At 39.2% G+C, this 10,704-nt stretch overlaps 2 protein-coding genes across 5 annotated transcripts; one reads left to right on the top strand and one right to left on the bottom strand.

Moving 5' to 3' along the window:
* Positions 1-2,752, bottom strand: mettl6 (methyltransferase 6, methylcytidine). Of its 4 annotated transcripts, none has more exons than XM_064344139.1 (6): positions 2,600-2,752; positions 1,862-2,100; positions 1,581-1,715; positions 997-1,167; positions 746-887; positions 1-552 (listed from the first exon to the last, which is right to left on the bottom strand). In XM_064344139.1, the coding sequence occupies exons 1-6, from the start codon at positions 2,610-2,612 to the stop codon at positions 413-415; spliced, it is 840 nt and encodes a 279-aa protein (XP_064200209.1). In that variant the 5' UTR covers positions 2,613-2,752; the 3' UTR covers positions 1-412. The 4 variants fall into 4 exon arrangements, with proteins under 4 accessions (XP_064200209.1, XP_064200226.1, XP_064200217.1 ...); XM_064344156.1 differs by having other exon boundaries at positions 1,862-2,064; XM_064344147.1 differs by lacking the exon at positions 2,600-2,752 and adding an exon at positions 2,447-2,580 and having other exon boundaries at positions 1,862-2,064.
* A 22-nt stretch (positions 2,753-2,774) lies between these two features.
* On the top strand, positions 2,775-7,868 carry eaf1 (ELL associated factor 1). Its single transcript, XM_064344168.1, has 6 exons — positions 2,775-3,057; positions 3,344-3,438; positions 3,678-3,814; positions 4,205-4,371; positions 5,505-5,717; positions 6,417-7,868. The coding sequence occupies exons 1-6, from the start codon at positions 2,955-2,957 to the stop codon at positions 6,464-6,466; spliced, it is 765 nt and encodes a 254-aa protein (XP_064200238.1). The 5' UTR covers positions 2,775-2,954; the 3' UTR covers positions 6,467-7,868.
* Positions 7,869-10,704: the final 2,836 nt, after the last annotated feature.

Below are 10,704 nucleotides of genomic sequence, written 5' to 3'. Positions count from 1 at the left end.
TTTTAATACCAAAATGTATGTTTTATTAAAATACCACAAAAAATAAAAAAAACACATATCAAAACACATTTTAGAAAAATAAGCAATGCCCACAAAATATGCTTAATTGCACTTAAGTTGTAGCTAAAAACCTTTCTGTAGAATGATTAGCAATGGTACTAGAATATCGCTTACACGAAAGACAGATATGAAACCATAATCCATACTCAAGTCTGCTATTAAATGCATATGAGACTGGCGGCACAGTAAAACTGACATAATTTATTCATTGGTAATCTCTGTGTAAAAGCTGTTCATCAAGGGAAAAAAAGTCATTCTGGAGCCTAGCACCACAAGTGTATTTGTGAGTCTTCAGTTGAAAGACACCCTCCAGAGGAGAGGATTAGGGCAGTGTCTGCAGGGAGCTGGTCCATCAGTCTGGCTTCCTAAACTTGCTCTGAAGAAACACCCTTGGAACACAAAGGCCCTCCTTCTTGTTCACAGTCTCTCGCATGACATACTCATTCACTAGGCTCTGGAACCCTACCCCAGTGAACAGCTCAGCCAGCAGCTCTGCATCACAAGGGAAAAGATTACAGGTTTCATTCTGCAAGCTCAGAAAAATAGATACACCACATTCAATCATATTAAAGAAGCACAGCTAAGAAATTGGATAGATTTAAAATAATTTAACATTTTCTCCTTGACGATAATGATGACACTTCTTTAATAACATTTTTCCCCGATGATGACTAAACATACTGACCTCGGGAGAAAAAGAAGGACCTGGTGCCATCTTGGCGCACATAGAAGTTCTCTCCAAGCTTGTTCCCAGACTTAAACCTCAGCATGGCATGATCATAGAGGCCATAGTCCCTGAACAAGACAATTCCACCAGGTTTCAACACCTGTCAACACAAAATAGTGCCATGTAAATCCACCACAAGACAACGTTTATATGACTATTTTATTTAATATTTTTGTTCTGAATCTGATTACAAAATATTCCAAACAGACCCTGTAGATATTCTCAAGAGTGAGGCGCATCTTGTCAGGGTGAATGGCGGATAGAACAAATATGAGCGTGGCCACATCCACACTGTCCGCTTGAATGTTGGCCTGCAGGTCCTCAGTGGTGAGATCGCATTGGAAAACCTTGCATCTCTCAGAGCAGAATAATGGATTTTCCTGAGAAAAGATACGGTCATGTGGACAGAATACATCAGTGCCTTAAATGCACTTGCCTTTTTTTCTCCTTTCACTGGAAAGCTTTTCAGTTTGTGGTGAAATAGCTACCTCAAAGTGAGCTTATCATTCACCAATACTGAATTACACTGTATGAGAGAATTTTACTTTTGACCCACATAAAAGCCAACTCACAATGAGAAGTGGATATATCAGCTTGGAACAAATTAAGTGTTCAGTGGTCGCTGATTATTTGATCATCGGGATCTCTCTAACAAGAAACATTAGCTACGTGTTATGGACCTCAAGAAGTTAGTAAGCCAAGGGTTTAAATACCGGGCGCAAGGGTGACAGTTTACTCAAAACAATGTTTATGATAGTAGCTCCGTTTGATTTCTATTCGCGTTTTTCCTTACCCGTACAAATTCCACAGCTCGTGGCGAGAAGTCACAGGCATACACAAAGATATTGGCATCCTCTGCAAGGAGAGGGAAAATGCAGTTTCCGACTCCACAGCCAGCCTCCAAAAGAACCAGCCTTTGGGCGTCAAACTGCAGAAAGTGAACGAAGAGAATGTCTTACATAACGCTTATCGTGCCAAACATTACCAAAAATATTACTTGGATGTCATAAAACCTGTGTCTTGGATCTCCATTGTCTGAGTCTCTCACTGTCGTGCGGTTATCTTTTTAGCTACCTTTCTGCAGGCTTTCAGTTCCTCGAACTCTCTCGTGGTCCAGTGCCTATCCTTGAAAAACTTCGTGGTGTTTCTTTTGTAGAACAAGTCCCAGTTCTTCTGTGCCTCTTTTTCCAGCTTATTTTGCTTGAAATCTGACACCAATGTTTGATCTCTCTGCAGTTTCTCCAGCTCCTCATTTGTAAGAATCCTCCCCGACTGTCCTTTGTTTTGGAAAGGCGATTCAGACCTTAAAGAATCTGTAGGAAGCAAACTAGATGATGAATTACAGACGTCCGATGTTGGCCATGAGTCTTGTGCCATATTGTTGCTAAGCTAAGTAGCCAGAATATAAAAATAATGTATGCAATTAGACTGCTGGTTAGCTAATCGTACATGCATACGTGACACGAATACACGCAGAAATGCATTGGTCGATTGAGAACATTTATGTAACGCTAACTAATTTTTAAAAGTTAGCAAGCTACATTTAAGTAGGCAATACAGGTTAGCACACGTTGAGCACTGAACCGAGGGCATACGCTATGGGCTGAGCAGTGTTTTGCAGATAATTCTAAAAAAAAAATCCCCTCAACTATTATTGACCCCACAATTTTCCAAGAAAATTCTCAAGAACTTCCATAAAAACAGCAACGATACAAAATCCCAATCACTTTATACATAGAGTGAAAGCTGGCAACCCTAGCTCTGACGCAACAGTGTCCATCGGTATTTGACGTCCGTACAAACACAACGTACCAAATTGAGACATTCCTATTTGCTTCCAGAGTACATGCAAAAAACTTTTGTATTTTACAAAACGCAGTTTTTGGTCAGTTTTTCAACAAAATCCAAGTACTGTGGATTTATATATGCTTTAATATATCATATTTCCGCGAAAAAAGGTTTGAAGGATACCGTCAAAATCCTCGGCGCCATTTTACTGCTGGGACACAAACAGGAAGAGGAGTGTTAGTCTGGCGTCTTGACTGTTTTGAAAATATATGGATTTTTACACAGCTAGCTCAAATGAATGTCCTCTGTGAATTTTAGGAAACATTTTTGTTCAACAGCAATTACATGTTGATGTGAGCCGTACACAACAACCGGAGCTATGAATGGGAGTTCGAATCCGCTGTTAGATAAGGAGGAACATGTTTTGAAGCTTGGAGAGAGCTTTCAAAAACGGCCCAAATCGTCATTTCACACCATCAGATGTAAGTTGAGAGTTAAAAAAAGAAGATATATTTCACGAGGAAATATAAATTATTTCTACATTCATGTGATTTATTTTATAATAGCAAACGGAAGAATCTTATGTTGCGCGGCTATTGTGGACTTGTACTGCTGAAGTCGGCAATTGATTGATTGATCGGAAGTAGTTGCTGTTTGCATTAAACGGAACTGCACCTTTTGATTTCGATAGTCGTGAATTGTTGTAGGGCATCTCCTGTGTAGTTTTCCACGTTTTTAACTATTGAATCCCCTTTCTCTATCTTGCAGATGATTTTAAACCTGCTTCCATTGACACTACCTGTCAAGGGGAGTTACAGGTTGGGAAGGGAGATGAAGTCACCATTACCCTACCTCATATTCCAGTAAGATGTATTTTATTCTAGCAAACAATTTGTGATCTGGAATTAACCTCGTGTTTTATGTTACACAATGTAAAGTTAATAATTTTATGTGGAAACACGAAAGTGATTTACTGCCGATTTAATCACTTTATGGAATAGCCTAAGTGGAACGTTGTCCTCATTAAAATGTATATTGTTAACAACAAACCTTCGTAAATGCATAAAATATTTATATGAGTATTTTGTTTTCTTGTATTAAGGGTTCAACTCCTCCAATGACAGTATTCAAAGGTAATAAAAGGCCATATCAAAAAGACTGTGTTCTTATCATGAACCATGATACAGGAGAGTTTATGCTGGAGAAGCTGAGCAGCAGTATACAAGTCAAGAAAACCAGGTGCGTTGATGGGAAAAATAGACCATTTCAAATCCAGTCTGGTGGAGTACAGAGCCAAAACTACAAAAATGGTATCACTAACCAAATACTTCTGACTTCACTGTATATAAATGCACTGTATAATATACGTATTGCATGTGAGATAACGCAGCCCAGGGCCTGAAAATAAATTAACATATTTATGCATTGATCCATTGGCACTGTTGTTCTTGTCTAATTAGAGGCTAGTGTTCTCACTGAATTACAACATATGAAATGAAACTGCCATTTAGCACACAAAAATGAATATTATGAATTATTTTGTGAGTGGGAATTTGCAAATAATGTGCAAAAATCTGTGTGAAACATTGTCTCGCACAGTTTTGATGTGACCATTGTCCCATATTTCAGAGCGGAAGGTAGCAGTAAAATCCAGGCTAGAATCGAACAGCAGTCAGTGCGAGCAACACAGCCTCCCTCACAGTTCCGAGCCCCTACCAAACCAGGAGTGGGAGCAAAAACCTCCCCGTCCAAGGACAACCCCTCCCCAGAGCCTCAGCTGGATGATATCAAGAGAGGTGAGTGGCCTTCTTCTGTTTGGTTCTGACAAAATGGAAATCTGAAACTGGAACTCTGCACACTGCACACATTCTGTGTATGCTGATGAAGTAGGACATGTCTTTTAGAGTCTGTGTTGATTAGATTTGGCAGATGCGCTTATCCAGGGAAACTTCTCAGTAAGCACAGTACTGCCAGTAAAATACTTGAAGGCTGATTAATATTTTAATGAAACAAAATTCATTTAAAAAATTCAGTTTGGGAATTCTGATATTAATCATAATTGCTCAGTGTCTGGTAACTAATGGCTAAATAGCTTATTAAAGGCATACAATGCAGAATTTTTAGCTTAATAAAAAGTTAATAACCAATGATAGTGTGGGAGTGCGGGGTACAGGAAGGCCTGTAGTAAGCAAGATGAGACTGCAGCTGAGGGCTGTGTGGTTTATGACCCCAAATTTCAATTAATTTTCAACTACATTTTACTTGTATTTGGTTGAGCAGACAGAGATAAGAAAGGGGATTTCAGGAAAGCACAGTTGTCTCATGTAAGGTTAGAGACTGCAGAGGTTGAGTCATAGTTGAGTTATAGTTGAGTTATATGATGAGTTATAGTTGATAATGCTATTGGTGGTCAACCAAGAGAGTGGACCAAGTGGGACAGCTTCAAGCCATTCACCAGTATGTGTAGATGCTTTGAAACTGTTATGTTATTTTGTTGTTTGACATTGGTAATTGGCACATGTGGGTACGCATAGAAATACACTAAAAGAATACTTGTGCATTTGAAATAGGTAAATCTTGATTCTCTGGCAGGGGTTTGGAATTGTGTTTTAACATAGTTGATATGCTGAATATCAGACTTTGAGATGTTAAGCCGAGTTTATGGGCATACATCGAGGTGCTTGTATCAGTCAGGATGGCTGCATAGGAAGTATGCTTAGGAAGAAAGATTTAAGTAACCCAGGTTGGAGAACCTATAAGAGGCTGTGAGTTGGCACAGTGAACTGTACAGAGGGAGAAGAGTAAGATAATCAGCCATGGACAGAACCTTGTGGTACAACTGTCATTAATGGTTGGTGCCAGAGGTGAAGGCAGTAGGAGATCATGTCAGCCCTTATTTATCTGTCACCCCCTGCTGAACCCTGTTTAGAGCTGCGAGCGGAGGTGGAGATCATCGAGCAGATGAGCAGTAGCAGCGGCAGTAGCTCCTCGGACTCAGCCAGCTCCTCAGGCAGTGGAGATGACAGCTCGAGCAGCGAGGGGGAGCAGGAGCCTGCCCACCAGCACACATCACCTAACCGCAACTCAGCTACCAATGGCATCGACAGGTCACAGGGCAGCAACCAGCTGATGAGCACGCTCAGTGAGTACTGGGAGGCCAATCACCTTGTCTTGAGCATAGCTAACAGCAGAAATTATGGCACTGACTGCAACAGTACTCATCAAGTAAACGGATAACCTCACTGTATTGTCCAAAATAGGAAGACTCTTAAGAATGAATGCAGCTTTATGTGATGTAATACTTGCTTGGCATTACAAATGGCTTGGTAGTAAAATCCTGGTGATGGATGGGTGTCCTGTCCCACAGGCTTTAATGACCATGCTTTTGTTAGTTTTATTAGAAGGAATGCTTTCTATGCTTATACAATACAGTCTGCAAGTAATGAGCAAAATAAAGAAGGTACTTCTAAAGTGCCAATATTTTTACTTGTTTCACAACTTAATAACTGTATGTACACTATCAACAGATTTCTAATACAAGAAATACCTTGTTCACAAATAACAATGTTTTAAAGGAACTTGTTTACACCATGTATATCTCAAAAATTATTTTGGATTTACAAGTGAAATATAAGTTGATTACCCTTTTCCACATTGTTTTTTGTGTTGGGGAGTTATGCCATTTTGCTTTTTTTATTTATTTTGTTTTAAGAAAGACTAAATTTCTTTTTGCACTGGGCCACAACTTTCTTCTGAATCTTGGGTAACTGCTTTCAACCCATGGTACATGGAGGTTGTCCTTCCCATTGAGTTTTATTTTATGTTTAACTTGTTTCCTCAGGAAATGACCTTCAGCTGAGTGAATCAGGGAGTGACAGTGATGATGACTGAGTCCAGGACACTCCCTCACACATCCTTTTTTGGCAGTGATCATAAACAGAGATCAACCCTCCCTGATTTTACCATATTTTAAATATCGCTGGAAAGCTGCCCAACGTTGAGGTGTTTAGATTGTATTTTTTTAGCTGTATATTTTGTATTGTATCAGTTCAGTCCTTATCATATGAACATGTGCACAATTATAGAATTCACAGATTCTGTGTTTAGAGCCAGCTATTGGATCAGTCTGAGTTAATTAGCAGTATATTTTAATTAACAAGGTGAGTTTATCATATTCAGTTTCCCCTGTTCACCTACAATTCAGAATAAATGGCTAGGTTTCATGTAATATATTTCACAAAGTCTGTTATTTGATTGAGTTTAGTTGTATCAAAGCGCTTACATAGTTTACACCTTATGTGTGTATTTTTGAATTATATTTTACCCCAAAGGGTTTTATCACTTTTATCAAAGCAGTGCTGCCTGGCATGACGACTAAAACCATAGTGTGTGACAAAGAATATGTTTAACTGACAGTTATTTGATGTCCAACACAGTAGTGACCACGCTATTATACACTTTATCCTTATATTGGTCTGTGAACATCAAACAATGACAGCACCAACTTCCTGTCTGTTTTCTCTATAGTTCAAATTCATACCAACACAGTAGTCTAACAGGGGTTAAAGCCTAAAATTAAGAGCAGAAGCATTCTTTAAGTAATGGTTAACCCTTAGCTATGGCTTTTGAATATTTGCATACTGATTTTCCTTGTATGACATATAGCTTTCAATCGAATACGTGTATCCGTATCATTTGTTACTGTGTTTATATCAAGTCATCTTTCACCATTTCAATTCTACATGCTGTCTACAGTAGAAGTTTTATATAGTTCCAAATACTGGAGGAGCACCAAAGCAACTAATAAAGATCATACCATTTAAAATGTTGAATACATAGTTAATGATATATATATATATATATATATATATACAGACACCCAGACAGTATAGCAGACCTGGGTCTTGTCTGGTGTATTGTAACCAATGAAATACTCTCAAAAAGTCATATTGGCAGGCTCAGTTACACCAGAGAAGATCAATAGAGCACAGAAAAGTATTTATATTCAAAGCAAATACGTATTTGACCCAGGTCTGCAGTATAGTGCATAACATGCTGGCTTTAAAGTCTTGAATGGTAAGGCAGCACAGGGCATTACATGTTTCAGCAACAAACCTGTCTATAATATATTCCCCTTAATCTCGGATTGTATCATATCTGCTACCTCCAGGTCCCCAACCATAGTTTTGTAACAATATTTATTTTGGTGTTTTAATTGCTCATTTGGAATGTTTAAGTGTCTGGTTGTGTTTTCATGCATTCGATGTGCATTAAATGTTGCCAATCTGTTAAATTTTCAGTTTGTGATGGTTTATTTGATCTGTTTGCTTATTATACCTCAACCAAAGCAGATGTGGACCTAATTACTTTACCTCAGGGGCACCTTATTTGTTTGCTTGTGAAATGTTGTTGACTTCACTTTCCCGTGGAATGTATGGAAATATAGTTCTGTTGTTCCTACATTGCGCAGTGAAGGAGTGAACCTGAGAAGAAGGTTCAACTCTGCCCCCTGGCCAGTCAGCCATAATTCATCAACCATGTGATATTTGAAGCAGTTGCAGACAGGGGGAGGTCTGCTAACTGGTGGGCTGTTTGCGAACAGTTCATACTGAGGCCTTGCACACACTAATGTATGATGCACCACATCTTTTTGTTCATCTCTTGTTCGAAACGTGTTGTTTTGTTCTGTTCGAACAGTTGTTTTTTTTTTAATATACTGGCAGCTCATTTGCTGAGGTGGAGAAATACTATGAACCCACTGAGTCCTTTACAAGGACAACAGCAAAAAAAAAAGCTACCTGGAAATGTGTGTATATACAGTATGTGTGTGTGTATATACAGTATATATATATATATATGGGTGACAAAGTAAAGGACAAAGCAACATAAAGTGTCAAGGGTGTTGGGCCCCTCGAGCCATCAGAACAGCTTCAATGCACTTTGGCATGGACAAGTCTGTCTTAACGCATCGGCCCAAAATGACCCATAGGTGTTCATCTGGGTTGAGATCTGGTGACTGCGAAGGCCATAGCTTATGATTCACATCATTTTCATACTCAAACTATTCAGTGACCCCTTGTGCCATGTGGATAGGGGCATTGTCATCCTGGAAGTGACCAGTCCCATCAGGATAGAAATATTTCATCATAAGATAAAGATGATTGCTCAGAATAACTTTGTATTGATTTGCAGTGACCATGCTAGGAAAATGTCCCCCACAGTGTAACAGAGCCACTGGACCCCCTCACTGTAGGGGTCAAGCATTTAGACCTGTACCATTCTCTTGGTGTACACCACACATGCACTCGCCCACTTGTCGAGAATGTGGTGAAGGATGATTCATCTGACCATATCAGTTTTTTTCCACATCTCTAGACCAGTGCCTATGGTTTTTTGCACCACTGAACTCTCAAATGTGCATTCATCTTTGTAATGAAGGGTTTATGCACTGCAACCCTACTATAATTTCCCTCTCTATGTAGTTGTCAGTGGACTGTTGTCTGATCAAGTCCTGCATTGACACACTCAGTCACCTGAAGAAGAGTTACTGTTTTGTTTTTCCTCAAATATCACACTAATGCATGAGTATCACGTTCATTGAATGTGCCCTTTCGACCACAATTTCAACCCTATTTACTGATGTCTCCCATAGATCAGAATGCAGATGTGACTTCAGTCACTGTTTCTATTGAAACACTAGCCAGTTGAGCAATCTTTGTGACTGACATCCATGTCCGAATAATGAACCCTCTTTCAAAGTTACTTAGATCTTTCTTCTTGCCATCTTGATCCAGAATCAAGGTCAGCTGGGCCTGCTCAGCATTTGTATACATGCCACAAAGCATGATAAGATGTGAATTGCTTAATTGTATCATGCAGTGTGTATCAACTATATGAAAGCATCTGCATCCACAAATTTATTCAGGTTTTTCCTTGTATATACAGTGATAATGTTTGGGACAAAGCCATTTTTGTTTTCTTTATTTACCTGTGTACTCCATAATTCTCATTCTAATCGAACAATTCATATTTGGTTAAAGTGCAGATTCTCCTCTGTTTTTCAGGTTTTATCAAAGGGTCTTTTAGTACATTTTGGTTTCACCATGTAGAAATAATGGCACTTTTTATGGATGTAAACCCATAATGGGTTCGACATCTTTTTACTAGATGTTGGAGCATTGCTGCAGGCATTTGCTTTCATTCAGCCAGGATAGTATTAGTGATGTCAGGCACTGATTGGGTGATTAGTTGGCTTTCCAATTGATCCCAAATGTGTTGGATGAGGTTGAGGTCGGGGCTGTGTGCAAGCCAGTCAAGTCCTTCCACACCATTCTCAAAAGAAAAAAAACATTTCTATATGGACCTCATTGTGTGCCCAAGGGCATTGTCATGCTGAAATATTAAAGGGCTTTCCCCAAACTGTTGGGGATGCACAGGATCATCCAGAATGTCACTGAATGCTGTGGCATTGAAATTTGCCTTCACTGGAAGTTAGGGGCCTAGCCAAAACTATGAAAAACAGCCTCAGACCAAAGGGTGTCCAGATACTTTTGGTCATATAGTGTATATGGAGTAATATGCTCATTAGGACCATTTTCTCCCATTTTGTTTACTCAAATTTCTGAACAGTGTAGTGTGCGTGTATGCATGGACATATGTGTTCCCTAATAGGCTGCTTATATGGATTTTATTGTGTCAAATATGAGATTATAATTGAATATTAATATTGATGTGTGATCATAATGTAGGCTAATGTCTTGCCCACCATGCATGCGCTCACATTCACAGAGAATTGTGAATAGCCTGATGTAGACCAAATTTACAAAGATTAATCACACATTGCTGTCATTAAATGCTCACTCTCTAGCCTACCCTCTCAGTTTCTATCAGCCTATAACGGCTTACATTGGTCTCAAAACAAGCATCGGCTACATTGTTTGAATATAATGCATAAGCTACATGTCATAGCAGAGAATTTACAACATCAATAAACGTTAAAAAGTAAGCTGGGACAACTTGTCACCAGCTTGTGACAGTCGCACCCATTCATGGGCTGTGCTTTGGCTGGTTGTTTAGCCTTTCGTCATCACGTTAGATGACGTTACGTTCAAAATCAGTGTGCGTGTGTT

Source organism: Anguilla rostrata, chromosome 1, assembly GCF_018555375.3.
Source record: "Anguilla rostrata isolate EN2019 chromosome 1, ASM1855537v3, whole genome shotgun sequence".
NCBI lineage: Eukaryota > Metazoa > Chordata > Actinopteri > Anguilliformes > Anguillidae > Anguilla > Anguilla rostrata.
This window is presented reverse-complemented; position numbering and strand designations above follow the sequence as displayed.